Below are 22,191 nucleotides of genomic sequence, written 5' to 3' on the forward strand. Positions count from 1 at the left end.
GGGGAGAAAACAAGCTCTCCGATATCCCGACTGGTTTGTCTGTATCCCCAAAGCAGGACCAGCACAGTACTTTACAGCACCTTAGGAGGCACAGTAATAAGTCTGCTGCTACAGTAAACATCACATACACATATGCTCCTCTACAAAAATACCCCCAATATCCAGTGACATCAGAGATTGAGGTATGGTCTTGATTCCAGAAACACAAAACCCAAAGATAGCAAAATACTGCTTAGCTTTTAAAAACAGTTAAATAAAGCAATGCAACTGTTCACACACTTGTCATTACAACCATGATTGCCTGTGTTTCCATATTTTCAGCTTTTTCAAAAAATGAACAGAACTATTATAGCTGCTCTATTCTTTCATCATCCAAAAAATCTGGATAAGCAACCAGAGAGACAAAGATTGCCCACTCTTCTATCACTCAGGGTGCTCAATGCAGAGTCCCAACCTCAGCCTGAGCAAAGAACACAAATGCAGCTAACTCCCAACTTGCTACATGAACCAGAAATCCCACTCTCTCAAAATGTATATCTGAACTTTAAAGAGATGCCGTTGTTTTATTTTGCACATTTTCATTAATGAGGCTCAGTTCTAATTAAAACTATATAAATAAACCAGACCGAAAGGACTCTGGTCTTTTGAACTCAAATGCTATTAGGAAGCATTCAGCATATTCCTAAATGAAGGCTTTTTCACTCTGGATTTCTTCCTCCCCACTCCTGGGGATAAGTAAGCAAATGGATCAATCAATGGTGAAGGAAAAGACAAGACAGCAGTTACTTTGCCATGGGAACTACTCTTAAAATTCAAAATAAATCACTTTCTGCTATTTAAATATAAATGCAGTGTAAAGCAGCTGCTACAATGAATGACTTGTTCTCAATGTAGAGCTACTACCACAAGTGTTTCCAGCCTTTGATGTGTGACAATATCAGCTATGGAACAGAAATACAAGCTACAATATCAGCTTTGGAACAGAAATACAAGCTACCTCCAGCTCAAGCACATCACAAACAGAAATGAGAACACTGAGGCAGGGAAGTTAACTGTTGCTCTCCTCTCAAGCAGAAGAAATTACATTTCCAATGTTTAAGGTAGTCAAACAGCGGAAGTACCACTTGTCAATTATGAAATCCAAAAAGCCTAACTGCTTTCTCAAGGAAAAACTGGGGAAACTGTTTTTCTTAAGGAAATACAATCAAAAAACCACCTGAGAGATAAAAGGGTGAGCTTCTTTCTCTTTTACTGTACTATTACAAGTAATAAAGAAGAAACATGTTATCTTAAGAGCTGTTATTTATTCCACCAACACACTACTCAGCGTTATCCATCACTCATCCTTAAACGTGTCCTATCATGTTTCATACTGCTATAACACTGAAAATTATGCAGTGTTTCAAATAAATACTCAACTCACACACATTTAAGCACTCTCCAAATGCTACTCAGACCTTTAAAATTAAGATCTGGTTGTCTGGTTTGCTTTCTTCTATAAAGAAATCCTACTGAATCCTTAAGTGTCATGTGGTCAAAACTGAAACCAGCTCAGAAATAAAAGCAGGACACTGGCACAAATATGCATACAAGCCCAACTATCATGGTATTGGACTGGAACTAGAAACCCCACATTAAAAATATTCACAGTATTTGATAGATGGTAGATGATAGGGGTTTCCTATCAGTAAAATAAATCAGTAAATACTGCAAGGATCAACTCTTTAAAGCTGCTGGGGAAGTTTTACCTACACTTTCATCTCCATCCTATAAAAGCTCTCTATTTTGATTTACAAACTAAGTCACTAGTATCTAGCAAATAAATGGAAACTGACTATTTGTTGGTGTTTTTAGTTTGGAGATAATACGATAAATTCTCTGCTTTCCATTTCATGGAAAAAAAAAATAAATTGAGGAATGTCAGAGCATGGCATCTGGTTAACACAACCAGCCACTTCTACCAGAATCCGCAGCCTTGGAATGCTGCCATTCAACCACACACACAAACAGCATCCTCAGATGGGTCAGGAGGGCGGAAGAGAGGAAAAACAAGAGTGCATGGCAGGGAGGAGGCTGCTACTGAAACACTGCAGAGTATTTTGGTCCACATTTTAAAGTGCTTGGTGGAAAGCTAGAGAGGGTGCAGAAGTGCCATAAAAATGATTCAAGGATCAGAAAGCTACCTTAGAATGACAGGCTTAGGGAATTCAGTGTGGTTAGTTTTTAAGAGAGATTGAGAAGTAAGATGATTACAGGATGTAAGTACTTTCACAGGGAAAAGTACTGCAGGGTGGTGGGGAGCGAATACAGAGAACATTATAACAAGATCCAGTAGCTGTAACACAATACCAGCAATGTCCAGATTTTAAGAAATTAAGGCCTTATTTCAAAAGAGTGAAAGGTTCCAAAGGTTATTCATAAATGAGCAAAGAAAATGCTGCATTTCTTGATGATAGCTTCAAAGCAAGGTCAGATCCCCTCCTGGAAGAAATTTTGCTATGTACCACTTGAAATTTAAGTGACTAGTGACAAACAAAGGAAAGTAAGTCTTCAGTTGCCTTCTGGAGAGGCAACAGCTACAAATCTACACAATACTGAAGAACTGTCAAGCAAGCCCTTGCATGAAAAGGATAAATAGGAGGCATTAAGGAACACATGGCATTTAAGGAAAGTGGCCTGGTGCGTACGTTACCTAACAGGCTTGACTGTTTAAGACCAAAGCTCCAACGTTCTGTTTCTGATAAAGGCCAATGGATGTCTGGAGAAGACATAAAACCAGGTCAAGCACACGGTCATATCTACCTGATATATTTACCATTGTCCACCTACTTGCAAGTTAGTAGAATCATGTATTTTCAGATCAGTGATTTTTCCACCCCTAGTTTGTCTGAGCATTTCAATAACCACAATATGCTGTGTCTTACTGTTCTACAGTTTAACAGCTTGTTTCAGTATTTTTGAAGCTATCAACCAATAGTTTATGTTTGATCATTTCCTACACTTACATAATAAGCATTCCTTGCTCACTATCTCCATGCTACTCATGATTTCACAAGCTCCTGCCTTTCATTTCCTAACATGTTTTCCCAAGTCAGATGAGCCTTGGTCTACTTAATCATTCCCTATATAGGATATGCTTTGTTCCTTTCATTATCCTCACCATTCATATATCTTTTCCAACTCTGCTATAATCTTTTCCAAGCTGAAGGGCAAGAAAGGGCAACACAGCAGAACTGCTGTATCCAATGGAAAAAATAATCCTCATGTGGTTCTTGACTTGTTCTTAACGGTTTTCAGCATGCTCCATCTATTTCTGGCCACTGTTGAGAACTGATCTGAACTTTTCATAGAGCTAACTTCTGTAACTCCAAGAACTCCTTCCTCATTAAGGACAGACGATTCAGAATCTGTAAATGTGGGATTGTTCTTCTTCAAATACATTTAGATACGACAACGCTGAGTTTCACCTGCCATTACCCAGTCAGCTGGTATGGAGAGATTTTTCCCCTGAAAAGTCCACAGTTATCAAACTGTCATCCCACAATGCACCACAGCCCCTAAAACACAAAAGCACGTACCACAAGTTCAAACCATGAATTAATGCTCAGTAAAAAATACAAGTAACAATTCTCATCATAATCCTCGAAAGATCAAGATTTTTTTTTCAGCTAATTGAGAGCACAGAAAGGCTTTAGAAAACATGACAAGCCTCTTTCAGCTACTATTCAGCCCTCTAAAGCATTAGACAGAGCAGGAATCAGATGGAAAGGAGGAGATACCTGCAGAGGTCACACCATGTGGTTGTTTTTTAAAAGCTCGCACAGGCCCGGTCATTCCAGGACTTAAACTGCACTATTCTAAAATGCATTAAAGCGGTTTCCAAGCAATAAAGCTTTTATTTATTTATTTACAAAACAGACTTGTTCAGCATTTAAGTTTATACATACATATGCATACACACTTAAATAAAATGCAAGAGAACTCCCTGGGTGCTACTGCATCCATGTGACTTTATTAGAAGCTTAAGAAATCTAATTGCAGGAGGATGCCACAGATTAATCAATTTTACTATTGATACCAACCTTACCATGTGGCTTTATTAAAGACTGGTAAGGCAATCGGGGTTCTTTACTGTTGAAACTTTAGCTTCAAAACCTTTTACTATTTAATATGCAACGCAAGGAGATCATACTGTTCCAGACAGTGTCAAGGTAACACTCTCCTCCTTCAGTTAAAATGCTGTGAAACCATACAATAACAGTTTCTCGTGTGATGAACATGATAACAGCCCAACGGCAATAGGGAAGGGGAGGAATATCAAATTCACTGTCTAGCTCCTATTTCATTTCATTAACTCTGTGTGCCTAACATGCCTTTATAATTTCTGTGAAACAATACATCTGCTTAGTGTTTTATGTTCTCTTGGTAACACCACTTTCTGCAAGAGTTTATATTACACAAGAGTACATCATCCTGAATTCATTTTGTTCCCAACCAGTAGTGACGTTATTAACCAACTGTTTTCCTGTGCATTGGAGAAGAACAAACACTTTGGATATTTAAAGTTTTCAAAACTTCAGACTGTATGCTTTATAATGGGCTTGTTTGTTTGTTTCAATTGAGGCGCGTTTTCCTGGCATAAATTTCACTACAGTAGGACTTGAAAACACGGTTCATGCAGACATGTCTACAGTTAAAATTATCTGTTGATTTAATGTTAAATTTATATTGCATGGTTTCCAAAACAGAAAAATCTGTTCAGAGACTGTAAATTGAACAGGCTCAGTTTGTTACTTCGACCTGCTGGGTCTACTTCCCCAAATCCAAGCTTGCACATTGACATCATTCAGTTGTCTATCCTCACCCTGCAGATTGTTATGTCTAAAAATACAGTAATGCTGTTATTGCTTATACACTGCCCTAAGCCTAAGATATTATTTGTTACTCTCAAACTTATGTAATTCCTCTTTCGTTCCACTGAAAGATTACAAACATATTCCCATGTTCTGAAGCAACAGGCTTATGACAGTGGAGGTAAGAGACCATGTGAGGCTGAAAAGCACCAAAATTTTACATTGCTCTTCTGACCTTCTGGACTTCCTTTGTTTCTAGAACCAGACCTCAAAAAACACCACCACAAGCCTTCATGTATGTTTGCTTATGAATTTTCCCCTCCTTTTTTTCCACACAGAAGAAAAACCTCTCTCATTAATGGTAAGTCCTATACTTCTTTAAACTTAGCACATTATTAGAGTAACAGCAAGGCCTTGCATCAACAGCTAAAGTAGCTATCACGGGGAATAATTAATATGCAGCAGCCTTTAAATTCATCATCTGCAAAGGGGGTCAGAGAGAAGGAGGAATTGTCTTGTCCTTTGTTCCTAGGGAGAATATAAGTTTTCTTGTATTTATCCCTGAGAAACCTAAATTTGCACATTAGCTGGCCTGCAATGAACAGAGCACCAGGCCAGAAAGAACAAACAGAAACTGGTATTCATGCAAGGGTTACTCAACACGTCTTTTCTCCCATGACTTTATTCTGGAGCAAGCTGGTGGTATGCTTCCATGAAGCATGACTAAGAAATCACGTCTGCAGAGGTCTGCTACCCATTCATACAGATGTCAGTGAACTATTCCATTTGCAGTACCTCATAAGGGAGTTTTAGAGGAGTCCCTCTCTGACTGTTCCACAAATTCCAGTAACAGAAATACTGCAGCAAGTGTTCCACTGAAACAGTAGGGCCATATATTGTCATTAGAGAAGGAGAACTGCTAAATATGACCAAGTTCAGTTCTGTGGCTTCAGATCAATATAGCAAGTCTTCAAGGAAGGAATAAGACTCCTTGAAAGACTACATTTCATCTTTGCAGACAAGGGGAAAAAAATAAGGAGAAAAAAAAAGGAAATCAATACCTAAGAGGTTGTTTTCCAGAATGTTATGAAACGTTATAATCTTACAAGCAATTTTACATGTCTTTTTTGTTACCAGCATCATTTACAGTATGCTGTTCTCCTTAACTGATTTTATTTAACTTACTGCTGAGTAAGTGGTATTCAAGCTGCTCACAGGAAGAAACCATGGAAGTGTCAAAGCACATTAAATTCTTGAAATAGCCAGTGAGTTACCAAGGCTGACAGACTCCTGCTTGTTTAAGGAACAGAATCATAATACATTTGTTCATATATATATATATATAAAAGAACATAGGAAAGTCTTCAAGAGCATGATTTTATCATGAGGTACTGAGCAGAAATTATACTTCCCCTGAAAACATCATCAATCTTCTAAACATACACTCTCCTCTGAAATGTTAGTTTAATGAGCTTAATTCCAATTAATCTAAAAAGTCACTAACCTTATAAAGCTTTTATTTCGATGCCTACTGAACATAGTTCATGAACAGACTGATGCTTAGATCTCACCATAAATGCAGCACTTCAGAAACATGCAAGTAAGGTGTGGGGCAGAAGAAATATGCTTAGAGAAGCCAAGTTCATATCTTCAAAAGAGGCCAATGTAGCCTGAGTAAATGTACTGGCTCATTCAAACCTAATTCATGCAGCTTTAAACAGGATATGAGAGACTAAGCAGTTCCTATTGGTATCCTTGGGTCACCTGACAGATTTTCTACCCATAGCAGTATTTCTCCGATTTGCATGGAGAAATACCCAGTTTAAACATGAACGTAAAACCAAACAGTGGCTTTTTGTATATATACAAGTTTGTAATGTCACATACCTGCAATATACCTTTGAAGGACATGGATCAGACAGGCTGTATAATTCCTGTACTAGGTGCTCCCTACGGATATTGTTAAAATTACTTTCCATTTGACACATGAAGACTTTGTCATTTATTTCCCCCCTCATATAAACCTATCAACTATATCTTTGGGACTTCACAGACAGAGGGAGCAGAGGCAGAAGTGTTATGAATGTTTCCATGCTTGACGGCCTATAATGGCCCACACCATTAGTACTAACCTTCTCTCATCCCACCGTCTCTTGTATTGATATGAATCATCACAAGACTCTACAGCCCAAACCTTTCCACTGTTTCAAGCACAGACTCTTTAAAAGATGTGGGAAAATGACTTTGCCCAGCAGACTCTGTTTTATTTGATTGTTACTCCATGTTACAAGGCTGCACTTTATTGTCTGTAAAAGTTGTTCTGTTCAGTCAGTGGTTCACAAATTAACCCATAAAATGGCAAACTCTCCATAAGAAATTGTCCTCATTCTAACATTGTAGCCAATGCTCACAGAGCATAAAAGGGAGAATTTCCACAAACCTTGCAAACAAGGAAAGCCACATCCATTTTGTTGACCCAGCGGTTCTTAGAGCACTCAAGGCAAAAGATCTGAAAGTTTCATTAGAAAATACCACTCCAGAAGTCGGCATTAATAAATGTTCTTCTTGGATGCTCACTTCAAAAAAACCAACAAAACAGCACCACTGCCACACACACCCCCAAAAACACCACCAATCCCAATAGTCACTTCTACACCCAAACAAAGATTAGCTCTTTAACAACCAGTCGTGAAAGACAGTGTCACTGCATAGTTTTATTCCAACTATTCTAACACAAAAAATCCCAGTCACAAGACTACCACCAGAACTGCTTTTGTGTGTGCACATCCACCACAACAAATTCTCAAGTACAAGTTGCACTGATATTTTCTGGTCAAAACAATCCCTGTATTAAAGAAAATAAATCTAAAGTACTCTAAATTGACCTGAAATAAGCCTGCAGTTAAAACAAACACACAACCAAGCTCAAAATCAAATCTAGAATGCTAAGCATCTACTTAAGGCTTTAACTACTAGCCTACACATAATTGTGTCTCATTCTAGTTTAGAGACACAACTACTTGGTGATGCTTACTGGAAGTTACAGTCACAGAGTGATTAATAAGTACTAAAGCGCAGTTGAGGAAGTTTGCTTTAGATCACACTATCTCTTAGTTAAAATAAAGGAATCAAAGCCTAAGTAATTTTTACATTTATAAGATCAGTACTGCTGTCAAGGCAGAAGAGTACAATGAAACAATAGCACTAACATGTATAATTATTGCAGTAAGCTCAGTCATAGCTTGGAAAAGTGCCAACTGTTCCTTGTTTTCTAAAGAACTTGTTGGAGAAAAACAGCCACCATTATCCAAGAATACTTTTGGCAACTAATCCCCATGTTGTTTGACATAAGCTAACAGTTCTTGAATGACACATCTCCTAAAAACTCTGCAGTTGGAAATAATGAAAGTGCCATAATTTCCACGGAATGTTGGGATATTTTTAGCTAATTTTGAACTTGCACTTAGATCAAACAGGAAGCAGCAATAAACTGAAGGAAATAATCATCCTCCAATCATTAAGTTCTTTCTGTCTACAAACTGCTTCCAAGGATTCTTGCTCTGAAACCAAACCAAATACTCCAAATCTGTAAGAGGGTCTTCCTGGTGACAAAACCAAGACACACATACAACCCATTGGCATACACACTATGTCCCCATACTCTGTCTTGTACAGCATTGCAGTGGCTTAAAGTCTTGTTACCACAAAATGTCGTATATTAAATACCAGAGGAAAATTATGAAGGGTGCCACTAAATTACACAACACAACAAGTTTAGTCAGGTTCAAAATCAGTGCATTTCCAATCCTTAAATATCAGAGGTTTTTTAGCTCCTCAAATTCTTTGTAAGAAAGCTTCTGAAGAACTAAAAAAGAACAATCCCTTTGTACCATTTTATGTCTGTGCTTGGTTAAGGCTTATCAGTTGGTGAAGCTTTAAACTACCTGGTAGTTCTGCCTGATACATATGTTGTGAGGTCTAGACATTTTCCTACAGAGAAGTCAAATATTGCCAATTGATGTCACTATTTATTGTGGAACCTGATACAGCAAAGGTTGAAGGATTAACAGGATTTGCAGAAAGTTTATAGATATGAGATTCCATCAAGGGTAGAAAACTCATCCAAATCAATTCCTGGATATCCAAGAGGATTTTCATATAGGTTTCTCCTGCATACTAGTTATCTCTAGAGTGCCATCTCATGTTTACATTTACATGCACATACTTAATATATATTAAGTAAAAGAGATACAGTAAGTCATTGCATTTTACATTCCTGCTGCTATATGAACACTTGACAGACTTTGTTTCTTGTGTCATGTTGTCAGACATTTAGGGTTTTTTTCAGACTTTAAAAGCCCATTATGTAAGCGCTATTTTTATTTACATATTGGTTTAAGATGACATAGGAATGAGAGGAAGCAAATCCAAAAAAGTACCCTGTTTTCCAACATGAATTCTTGAAAACTGGTGCTTCAATCTCAGTTTAACATTTAAAACCTTTTCTGCTCATCTCCAACAAAACAAATATTTCCCATGGAAATTTTATAGCACCAGTTTAAGAAATTCAAGTTTATTACACCCCATTGCTTATCACAAAACAATACGTGCTTTTAAATGCATCCTTGACACACGTTTTCACCAGTCAAAGAGTGTATGCATTTAAAACTCCCAAATCATCACCATTAATGCTCCTGGAAAATATAAAAATGGTCATGCAGTTTCTAAGGACTTTTTTCTATGGCTTAGAACAATTAAAAAATAAAGAAAATACTTCTTTCAGTATCTTCATTCCTCCTTCACGTTTTGTTTTTTCTTTAAACTTGATATGTGAATAATTTACCATCTATTTCTGTTTCGTAATTCTTGTATTAAGACTGCCTTGTCATCTGCACTACAAGTAGGCACAATCACACATAAGTAGGCACATAAAAATCACCTGAAAAAATGCTTTGGGTTGCTCAGTGACCACAAATGTTTAGAAACCTGCTCCCACAAACATGTTAGCAAGACTATGTTTTACAGAGTATGGTTTGGAAAGCACAGACAGGAAAACCAAAAGAGGATACATCTAAATGTTTTGCTATTTGATTTACCCTTTCTTTCTGCTAAACCATCACCTCAGCTTTACGTTGGTCTTCCACATCAGAAAGGAGGATGGTATAACTGCATTACAGAGGGCAAATAATAAAGCAATAGGAACAGAAGCAAGCACATTTTCATTCTTAAACAAGAGTGAAGCAAGCCTTGAAAATAAGAATATTCCCCGACACTCTCTGCCTTTCTGTTGGGATCAGAGACTGGAGAGCTCACATGTGAAAGTTGCACTGATCCTCACATACGCATCCTTTCTACTCCTCATTTTCCCTCTTCAAAAGTTCATCTTTAATTGTCTCCTGTAAACTTGACCACGCGTTTACAAGATAAATATGCCTTTAGGCCAAAAGCATTTAACATGCCTCATGAATAACTAAGAAGCCTGACAAATATCCTCGACCAATTTTTTCTGGGTTAGTTGAAGGGGTGGCTGTCCTTTCCTGTCCAGAAACAAACATATGCCACCTCCGCAGCTCAAAGCCCAAAGAATTAAACTAAACTGAAATTAAGAGTGCTTTAACTTCATGCTCCATGCTCTGATCTCTGCTGGTAGAGGAGCATTTTATGCTCCCACTGCTAGCTTTGACAGCTCATCCATTTGGTCTTGTGTCTTCTGAAGCCCTCCTATGCACCTCCATGACTGACAGCAATTTTAATTCATTAACCTCTCCAAAATCTCTCCTCAAATTTCAAAACTTTGGAATAAGTGTTGCTCCCACTGAATTCCATGGCAAAGTTTTTACACAACCCTAACTGCTTTGCCCATTGAATACTTTCAAAGATAAAATTCAAGCCTGTACCAGACATGACAGGTTATGAACGCTGCTGTGTTTAAATGTAAGCTTAGACAGGTATTTCTGGTCACTCAACCTTTGCTTTTGGCTCATAAACCATGCTTGTGAGGCACTTCAAGGACTAGAATAAATACTACTAGCCTATTCTAATAGGCATTCAAGTAAGGCATTCTGGTACTCCTCATAGCAGAAAATGTCTAGACACTACATACACATTGAACAGAATATAAACCTTAACTTACAAGTATAAATCAAGGAGTATGCTAGAATTTTTCTTGTGGGCTCTTTGGTTGGTGGGGTTTGGGTTTTTTTACAGCTTGATCAAGCAAGAATATGAAGTACGCTCCAGCTGAAGATAACTTTAAACAGTCATGCTAGAACACGGAAGCTACCACAAATTTTGTCTTCACTCAAACGAACAGCAGCTGCACAAGCAGCATGTTAGGATTAACAACTTAGAGAGCAAAGGGAAGGAAGTCCAGAAGTACTTAAAAAACATAAAATTCCTTTTAATAAAAGTAAGAAGACAGTACCAATATAGAACATTCCGATTCTTACTGAATTACCATACTCCTAAAGGTCATTTTGTAGACAAAAACATTCTCCAAAAAGCTAATATATATCTACTCTTGAAATGCTATCTTTGTAAGTAAAATGGAGTCCAGAAACATACTCAGTCCAATCCCACTTTACGCACTTTGAAATCATCAAATTGGACAGCAAGATATAATTGCTTCATCATGAGACAGCAAGCTATTTATTAGGTACTTATCTTCAAAAGCATGCCTTATTGGCAGCATCACCAAAGTTAATACAAAGTAGTTAATTTGCCTAAAGACCTATTAAAATACACTAAATTATTCTCAGATAAGCAGGAGGGCTTTGTAAGCTTCTTTTGTTTGGCTTATTTTTATTTTTTCAATAAATAAAAAGGGGCAAATTATAAGGCATCATAAAGACATTCAATATTCCCAAAGGCAGTAACTTGCTTAAGGGAAAGCATTTAAGCACTATGGTCATCTCAGCACATAGGATAATGTATCAATAGTATACAAGTATAGGTATTTTACCAGGAAAACATCTTTTCTCACTTGTAAGAGCACACACTGCTGAAGGCTTAATGACAAATGAGACAATGAAAAATCTTGGCTTCGAAGCTGTCAGCGGGAGTGCAGCTGAAATTAGACTCTACCAATGAAACACTTCATTCTGCGCCAGGATACAAAAAAACCTGACGTTATGACTTTGTTTCAAAAGCCATGGATGCTCCTACAGGATATGTTGTGTACCATGTACAAAGCCGTATCTTCAGAAAGTGATCTTTATCTTCTAAAGAAAGATAAACTTGTGACCGAGTTTTTGTCAAGAGACAAGGTGGACTGTTTTTGTCCTTCAGCATGGGAATAAAACCTTGTAAGATCCTAGTGTTCCCACAGACAATGGAAGGATATCAGCTTTTGCAAAAATCATTCCCCATTTTCTGAAGGAATCAAAAAGTTCAAATTAGATCCTCCAAGAAGTTATTTTCTCCTCAATATACATCTGTCATTCAAATGCTAAGGAAGTCAAAATCTTAAGACTGCTTTGTTTTGTTCTGGAGACACTTCTTGGTCTCTTTTATGTGTCAGAATAAGATTCTATCATTTTCACATCCTAGTTTTTGATTTCATTCCCTTTTACTCTAAATATGTAAATCCTTCTCGGAATTACAGAAAACCTTTGCTCAGAATGAATGATCAAAATCAACTCCAAGATAACACAATCAAGTGCTGATTAATGTTTTGTATATTAAAACCCATTGCAAATGCCATGTTTTGCAGAAAGAGACTTCTACTACTGCAAAACTGTCGTCAAAACCCCTCAATGTAAAGATTCAATGTAAAGAAATGCAAGTATTCCAAATACAGATATGCAATTTATGCAACTGTTCTGAATATGTTCAACAACAATATATCCAGAACAGAAGGTACTGGAAATACTGAAAATGGAAAGATATAGAGGGGAAAAATCCAGGAGAGAAGAAAATGAAGGTGGATTGCCCTCTCCACTTTGCAGCAAGTGAAAGGAACAAGCATAATCTCTCTTCAGTTGCTCTCATATCTCCAAGTTCCTTCATGCTCACAACAGCATTTTTGCACCTTTTTCCAAGTGAAGTGAAATGAAATGCTACTGCCTTTCGATCTGTTGTCCAAGAAAGATCAGTCCTATACTACAACATTGGAACATACAGCAAATTAGTGTAATAAATACATACGTAAGGTTTATATTTATTACAATATACATTATAAATTTATATACTGCTCACTCTCCCTGTCTATGTATTTTTAGATACATGTATATATATTAAAAAGAACCCGGAAGAATAAAATAAGATCTTTGGAGAGAAGAAGTAAATGGGGAAGATATGCATTTTAATTTATGGAACCTAGATCCCATCCCCACACTCTTTACAGTTTGACAGCAATTATGCACAAGGTTTGCATAAACACTTCAAAATCATCAAAAGCTGTTTTATCAAAACAGCACTTAAGTTTTACATATGTTTCAACACAAATTAGTATTCAGAATTAAACAGCAAGTTGATTAAAAAAGTATAAGGATGTCAGCTGTCATTTTAAACTAACTGGATAGAGAAAGAGAACGGACGTAAAGGAAGGCAGAAAAAGACTGGGCCAAAGTGATAGATAGCTTCTTTCCAAATACTTCTTGTAATTTAATTATCTTATTAAGTCTTTCACTGCCTTAGACTCTCCTTGCTGCTCATGATGAATTCTATCACCAACAGAAAGCTTGAATTATAATTATTATAGCAGTAATGCTATTGGAAACATGATGCACAAAGATACTGCAAAGTAAGAACAATAATAGTACACTGAATACTAGAGACAATAAAAAGACATGCAGACGTAGTTGGACTTCCCATAGACACACTTGCAAACAATACGTTTAAGGTAAAAATGGGCTCTTAATTTATAGCCATAAAAGCTAAACTACAGCAATGAATTAATTACTTGGGAACATACAGACACTCATTATGAATCCAGACCCTGACACTCAAGGGCACATCCTGCAGTGACACTGATGTCCAGAAAGTCAGCATATTCCTGACACAAAACCTCACATATATGTGCAACATGAATGCATCCACAAGCACTGAGAATTTACAGCTTTAGTGAAGGGCCTGGGCATAGCAACTATAACCAGCGCTAGCAGTAATTTTAATACAGGAAATTACTAATAGGAATGCCAAATGGAGGGCCTTCAGTTCTCCAAAACTTCAAAGATCAAGTAGAGAGCAGTTGGGGAATGAATAAAGAACCACTGTCCCAATTCCAGTAAGTAAAGAGGTTGGCTTTTCTCTTCTAAGCAAATGAAGACTTCTCTGAATACTGCCTTTCCCCAGATGCTACTGGGCTTTGAACACAACACCTTCATGGGGCCACAAGTTTTTAGGGAAGTGGGCAAATCCAACAGAACTGACGAGCTTGAGCATCACACAAAGCTCAGGTTTGACTAAGATACTGCCTGCCCAGTCTATATAGCAAGCAGGACAGATTTCAGTTAAGAGTCTGTACATACTTATGAAAGACTGCAACCAGCTGGCCAAATTTCAGATGCCTCTCTCAATACTGGCCTTCTTTCACTTAGTCTTTCTTAGAACCATAGAATCGTTAGGGTTGGAAAGGACCTTAAGATCATCAAGTCCCAACCTCCCTGACATCTTTTATTTCTGCGTCGGAGCAATCCCAGGCACGGCTACAGGTTGGGCAAAGAAAGAGATTCAGAGCAGCCCTGCGGAGAAGGACTTGGGGGTGTTGGTCGATGAGAAAATGAACATGAGCCGGCTTCAGTGTGCACTCACAGCCCAGAAAGCAACCGTATCCTGGGCTGCATCAAGAGGAGCGTGACCAGCAGGTCAAAGGAGGTGATCCTGCCCCTCTACTCTGCTCTCGTGAGACCTCACTTGGAGCATTGTGTGCAGTTCTGGTGTCCTCAACATAAAAAGGATGTGGAACTGTTGGAACAAGTCCAGAGGAGGCCACGAGGATGATCAGGGGCTGGGGCACCTCCTGTATGAAGACAGGCTGAGAAAGTTGGGGCTGTTCAGCCTGGAGAAGAGAAGGCTGCGTGGAGACCTCAGAGCAGCCTTCCAGTATCTGAAGGGGGCCTACAAGGATGCTGGGGATGGACTCTTCATCAGGGACTCCAGTGACAGGACAAGGGGTAATGGGTTCAAACTTAAACAGGGGAAGTTTAGATTGGATCTAAGGAAGAAATTCTTTACTGAGAGGGTGGTGAGGCACTGGAATGGGTTGCCCAGAGAGGTTGTGAATGCTCCATCCTTGGCGGTGTTCAAGGCCAGGTTGGATGAGGCCATGGGTGGCATGGTTTAGTGTGGGGTGTCCCTGCCCATGGCAGGGGAGTTGGAACTAGATGATCTTAAGGTCCTTTCCAACCCTAACTATTCTATGATTCTATGGTTGAAAAAATAATGCAAATACACATAATAGTTCAGCAATTTTTCTATAGCATGGCACTTTCACTATGCTTGTTAGGCTACTATTTCAGATATACAAACAGATAAATAGCACCACATTTAAAGCAAAGCACTCACCACTATCTTAATACTGCTTTGACAACGTTTAAATACACTTGAGATAAGTGACAAAAACTACAGATTGCACACAGTTACACAAAAAGGCTGTCTCTTGACCCAATTAAGTGATAATACGTGAAGGACTCCATATGCAGAAGCCATCTATTTCCTAAAGAAGAGCAAGAATTTGAGGGAAGGCATTCGCTATTAGAAGACAAGACAAGTCTGGCCCAAATAAGTCTAACAGTGAATGACTCATGGTTGCCAGTCAGTAGATATGGAAATTACTTCTTCATGAACTGTTCAAATGTCCCTAACTTTAATAGCCAGGGGCAATACAAAGCTGTGCAAAAAAACCCCAGAAGAATCCAGCTGCAAACATGACAGCTTTCTGACATAAGGAAGGAAAAAAATCCTATGATATATTTCACTTCAGATGTACATGATAAACTGGAATGCAATGGTTTAACCTGTTATGCTAACTCCAAAGTTTACGTAGTTTAGCAAGGGCTGTTTTGGGGTTGGTTTTGGTTTTTTATAATATATATACATTTTATATGCATTTATATACATACATGTACATGTATAAAATGCACAACCAGTCAATTTTAATTTAGTGGAGTATCTGGGGTCTCTAGTTTTGTTAGGTTTTACTTTCACCATGCCTAGAAGCAGAAAAGAGACAAGAAAAACAAAGGGAGCATTGGCATGGCATTATGCCATCATGTCACTGGTTTAGTTGCTTTACCACAATAAATAAAGGCATTAAAAGTAGCTTTTTCTGATTCCCAGAAGAGCTACCACTTTTCCTTTTACAGTGCCAAGCACATTACTGAAATCTGCCAGGTATTTCATTATTGAAATAACCTAATCTCCATTCCTATATAGAAAAACAATGACATGGAAGAACAGGACCTGGAACATCTTTAAACACTTTCTCCTGAGGTTCTCAGCCTTGAATTAATTCCCTGCCTCACAGCCACCATTACCAAATCTGAAATGCTGCATTAATTCACAAAGAACATGGCACTTGCATTTCTTTGGCTGTCCAACAAGCCTTTTCTATCCTAAATAGCTGATTGTAACTGTGGCTTTTTTCCAGGATTTTCCTGAAGGATGGTATCTTAAGTCTTTGTTACAGCCTAAATCTCTGTGTTAAAAACAACCATATATAGATATGTACTGGCCCAAACCTGACCTTTTGCTATGGAGAATCTAGACAGATGCAGTGCCTTACCTGGCGATTACCTCATCCACTGCTGCCTATGGCTGCAGGCACTGGAGACCTACACTTTATCTGATTTCTCAACTCTATTTCATCTCTCAGAACTGCCCTCGAAACATCTCTAACAGAAACCAGACCCTTGCCAGGTAACTGTTCAGAACAGCATCTGTGATTAGAAACAAAGGCACAGCTCTCATCACATCGCTAATTCTCAACCCTATTTCACTAAAAGCATGAGACCTGCAAACTAGGTACAACAACACTAATATTACTTCTACGTAGCCTTCCAGAAGAGGAAAGAAATTCTAACAAGTTGTGCCTTTTCATTCCACTGTTAGAAACCGACGTTGGAGTGCCAGTGGAAAGGAGCGAGATCGAGCCTCAGAGCCCATTAGCAAGTCTGAACTGCTTGGTATGTGCTTGGGAACATACACAGTTCTGTATTAGTCAAAATTCCAACATTAGCAATTTCATGGAAAATGCAACAGCAGCAGCTGCAACACTTACTCCAAAAAAAGTTATAAATACAAAAATCAACATAATAAATACCTAAGATAAAATTCATACACTTCCTCTATATCACACTTTTCAATGGGAAGTACAAGTGTAGTATGCAAGTCATTTCAAATACATTCTGAAAGTGTCTGGCACGACTGGGGCATGGTGAAGGGGAACGGGAAGGGGGAACTAAATGAAGAAGTACGATAGAACCAACACGGCAAAGTGGAAGAATGTTTAACTGGCTGGAGATACACTGAGGAAGCAGCATTAAAGCTCATTTCAGGAAAGCCAGTACACAAGAAAACAGCTTTTGAAAGAATGCCTCGGGCTACTCAGCGGAAAAGAATAACTACTGGGCAACAGAGCTAACTTTGAAAGAAATGCTAGTAAATTATTTGCATAGCAGCGTGAAGACAGAACTGCCAATGATCAGAAACTAATCTTCATACATGAAGTTCCAGTATAAATAATATACCAAGGAACCATGCATGTCATATTACAGGGACAATTTAAGAAGTTTTCTGAGGGGGTTGCCAAACACATACAACTGGCAGGAGATTTTTATTCCTTTTCTAAAGGAAAGAAACATAAGATGCCTATTATTTCAACATGTCAAAACAGTACAAACTCTTGTATTTCTGGAAAGCATAAGATTTAACCACTGGAAAGTTGAATCATTTAACTTTAGAAGAACAGTGGTTTGTTAGGTACCTGCACAGTGCTTAGGAGAATACTACCCCAGCAAGGGCCACACGTGCTAGGAAACCACCTAAAAAAAATGCAGGATTCAAGGTGCTGAATTAACAGATATGAGCTGTAAGTCTGTTTATCACTTAGCAGAAGAAATGCTCCCACAGTACAGCTAACCAGTGTTTCTGAAAAGCAATCATCTGAAACAGTAATAAAGTTGTCCGATCCTTGCTCCCCCACTTATAGTATATTACGTTATTCAGACATGGACTATTTTCAAAATCCAATATCTAAGTATCACTAAAAAGCTAGAAAGTAGCATTATTGCTTCACTTCCACCCCACCAAAGAGCAATCCTTCCCCATCTACTAACCTCACCTTCTCTGATCAGTCCTACAGACTCTTCCTTGAATGAGGCAGTCTTCCTCCATCTCTTCGCTCAAATTTGAAGTGTCTCGAGCACTTGCTATTGTAGAATCAAATCAATTTAACATAAAAGCTAGAATACATGCAAACTTCCCTCTTCTCTTCCTTCTCCCCACCAACAAAATTTTTGAGAGGGAAGAGAACAGAGGGATGGATTACTTCCAGCTGGATCAGTGTTTTCAGCCAGCTCACCACTAACGGCAAAGCAGGAGATAGCATGGTACAAATTTAATACTAGATCCGTTCAAACCAGAGGCAGAGATGGTCAGTTTAAACCATGAGCAGAGCTGCACCTACTAGGCTTCCAAAAACCAAAGCGGATGGTCAGACATTATATTCCAGGAATATAATGTGTTCCAGGAATGACAGTGCAAACCTCAACATTTGCCTTTCACATGCAATGTTCTCTATTAGGGTTCTGCATTCCTAGAGGTACTGAGCAAGTACAGTAGGCTTAAATAAAAACATTAAAGTTTTCACAGGGACAGCTTAGCCTAGAGAGAATGCCAATTTAGCTGCCCTTACATGCAAACTTGAAAATAATACGAAAGATTAATAGCTGTATGTACAAATATCATGAAAAAGTACTTGGAACTGGGTTCCAATTAGGCTCTGCTTGTGATCTCACCACTCAAACCACTGGTAAAGAGCTCAAGAAGTCCAAAAGTGGCAAAGAAGTCACACTGAATTTTTTTTTTTTAAATTAGGAAGTTATCTTTCACATGATGGAGAAACTCAAAGGTTTACAAATACCTGTTAAAATGATATTAGGATCATAATAATCTCATCACCAAGAAAAAAAGCAGCATCACTATTTGTGATGGTCATTTGCTTCTGTCTCCTGTACCTCTCTACTTAAAAAACGATAAAAGGTTTGCCAGGATGACTGGGTTTTACTTATATAAAATCTTGGAGGAACAAAGAGGTTCCCATTCTTTCTTTCACTCAGAAACATGAACCGATTTCATGCTACAGGCAACATATTTCAAGATGCTGAAACTAAAATTAACTCCATCCAACAGTATCAGAAGTTGCTCAAACGTTCAATAAGAGATTGAATAAACCCCTTTCTATCAGAAAGTATGGCTGAATATTATGAGAACTGCTGATAAGACTGCAGAATTATTTACTATTAAATCTGAAGACATTCAGCATTCCTAGTCAGTGCCTAATTCTTACAATTACTTTCCAAGATGACAGTTTATCACGGGATATATATCAGTGCAAACACATGGCATAGTTCAAAACCCAGCACCCAAACAATATGCAATGTGTCTACTAATATAAAGCACTCACTGAAACACAACTGAATGACCATTCTTCTGGGGGGCAAGGAGAAAGATTGGAATTCAACTGCATTAGGCCAACTAATTACTTTGATTCAGAGAATAACATTCTCCATATTACATGTCAGCAGAAATGTCACCAACCATTGATGGTAAAAAAATTTCCTGTGATGATTTTTCTGTCATAAAATATAGACCAAACACGTAAAAAGGGAGGCATTCAGACAGCTGGAAGCTTTTTAACAATGCATACTTTCACATTAAAAAAACAGAATCCTAGTTCAAATCTGTTGCAGAAAGCCCTTTTTCCCCCTCCTTACATGGGTCTTAGAGAATCACTGGTAAGTTGCCCACTAAGTAAATCTTCTAATAAACTTTACAGTAGTTTTCCCTTGTCCTTAACAAATAAAATCAGCAGAAGACAGTAATTAGATTCTTGTCCCAAAGCAGTATGAGCTGTGTATTTTAATCCTCTAAATATGCAACTTAATCATGCCCATTGCATATATATTAAGGAGGAAGAGGAAGTTTTACCAGCAAAATCCTTTATTCTCACAGGCATTACGTTAATCTCTTCATGCCAGGAGGCAGATTTCCCTAAGGTAACGCTGTCAGCAACAGAGGCACTGAAGCCACAGGTACCAACCAGTTTAAAACAGATGGATACAAAATTCCACTGAACCCTGAGTGTTATGTTAACATCTGCTTGAATTATCTTCCAATTTCACTCATTTTCTTCTTTAATTTTTGGTTTATAGTTATTGAGACCCAAAATTTATGCTTTGATTATAAGCAATACAAACTTTCAGTTGAAGAATACACAGAGTGAGACCATCCCATAACTCACGCAAGTCAACCACTGCCATTTGCAGGGTCCTAATCTCTAATATCCAGTTCACAGACAGCAAACTGGAAAAGAAATGCTGAGCAGTACAATCATACAGCTCAACATAAAGTTATGCTGACATGGCTGTTAGAAGCTCACTGTCAAAACTTCCCATGTCACTCAAAGATCGCTTCCAGTTTTAACACCAGTAGGAACACAATATGTGCACTCTCCTTCCCACAAACTTGAAGTGTTTGCAGTCTAAATATCTTGGTAAAGCCAAATAATATGAGAAAACCAATCAAGAACGTTTGTAAACCAGCCTCTGCATTTGCATACACCAGAAGTCTCAGTGCTCTGTTTTTACACTTCCTAGGCACCACAGGTTAGGTTCAGAATGGCATTTTTTCACATCCCTGAGACGCTTTATTAAGTAAAATCAAATCTATACAAGTTCTGTGGCCTTATGTATACCAGACAAAGTAGTAAGGTGTTACTTACCAGGCAGATGTTACTCTAAAAAGGCCTTCTTACGGCAGGAAAAGCCACAGAAATCTAACACAAGAGTTTTCAAGTCCACCGTTATTCTGTTTAACTACAGCTCAGTGACAGTCTACGAGATCACTAACTACACGCAGTACATAGCATTTCACATTCAAACGGAGTAAAACAAATTACCCATTTGCCATTAAGAACTGCCTTTAACTTTTTTTTTCCGCTTTACCCTGTGCTTTCTTTTCGAACGCCGGGTGTTAGTGAAACGTTTGGCGCAGAAATTAAACGTGAAGAAGATGCTAATTCGCTGCAGCAGAGCTAGACTCACTATGGGCACCACTACTGCTGCTCTTCCCTCTTCCCAGGTGCCTGTCAGAGGGCACTCGCAGGCCAGCCACTGCTCCTGATCGCTCTGAGCACCCCAGCTCTTTCAGGAAAACCCGTTTAGACACACTACAGAAATATTTACCTTCCCTGCACCGGCCTCTCCCGAGTCCCATGATCTCGCAAAACACACACACAAACGAACTCAAAGGCCAAGGCTGCCGCGGGCAGCCCCTTCTGCAGAGTCCCCAGAGCGTATCGATCAGCTCCTTAATCATTGCGGGCGTGCTGGCAGCACAAGGAGCCACACGAGAGAAGTGCCCAGGACCGGTGGCTGGCGGTACACCGCGGGGGGTGAGGACCATGAGGGGATGAAGAGGGGTATGAGGAGGATGAGCCGCCCTCCGCGCTCCCCCGCGCCCTGCCCCGGCCCCCGGCCCGCCCCAGGCCGCCGCTCGCTCACCCACCCAGCTTGCCGCGGGACTCCTCCAGCTTCTGGATCTGGTTCTCCAGGAAGAGCACGGCCACCCCGAACACCAGCACCGCCAGAAGCTGCAACTTGGGCGGCAGCATAATCCTGAGCAGCCCCATGAGCAGCAGCCGCCGCCGCCGCCGCAGCGCCGCCCGACCGGGATCACGACATAACGCGGGGCCCGGCCGCGGAGGCCGGCGGGAGCCGCTACCACAGGGACGGCGCGAGCGAGGGGAGACGAAGGGAGCGCGGCTGAGGGGAGGAAGGGGGCCAGCCGCCGCCTTCACATCGCCCCGCAGGCAGGCGGGCGGGCGGGCGGACAGACGACTGAAGGACCGACCGACTGACTGACTGCCTGTCCGGTCCCCGAGCCCGTCGCCGGCCGCCACCAGCGACCCTCCCCCGCCTGCGTGCGCTGCTCAGCAACCGAACGCCCCACCACACGCTCGCCGCCGCCGTCGCTTCCCGCCGCCGGGACCCGCCCCCGCGCCCTCCGCCATTGGGCGGTGCTATTTCCACCCCGCCCTCTCCAGCAACGGGATTGGCCGCGCCCAGGCGACGCCCCGCCCACAACGCGCTGACTGCTCAGCGTTCCCCCCTCAGCC

The 22,191-nt window shown here is 39.7% G+C and overlaps 1 protein-coding gene across 1 annotated transcript in view; it reads right to left on the bottom strand.

Moving 5' to 3' along the window:
* The window catches only part of HS2ST1 (heparan sulfate 2-O-sulfotransferase 1), an 80,481-nt gene extending 58,475 nt beyond the window's left edge, over nt 1-22,006 (bottom strand). Inside the window, exon 1 of the mRNA XM_080623492.1 lies at nt 21,582-22,006. Coding sequence (XP_080479618.1) covers nt 21,582-21,705 — 124 coding nt within the window. The 5' untranslated portion in view covers nt 21,706-22,006. The remainder of the gene's footprint in view (nt 1-21,581) is intronic.
* Between the last annotated feature and the right edge of the window lie 185 nt (nt 22,007-22,191).

The sequence above is a fragment of the Psittacula echo genome (assembly GCF_963264785.1).
Source record: "Psittacula echo genome assembly, chromosome: 7".
NCBI lineage: Eukaryota > Metazoa > Chordata > Aves > Psittaciformes > Psittacidae > Psittacula > Psittacula echo.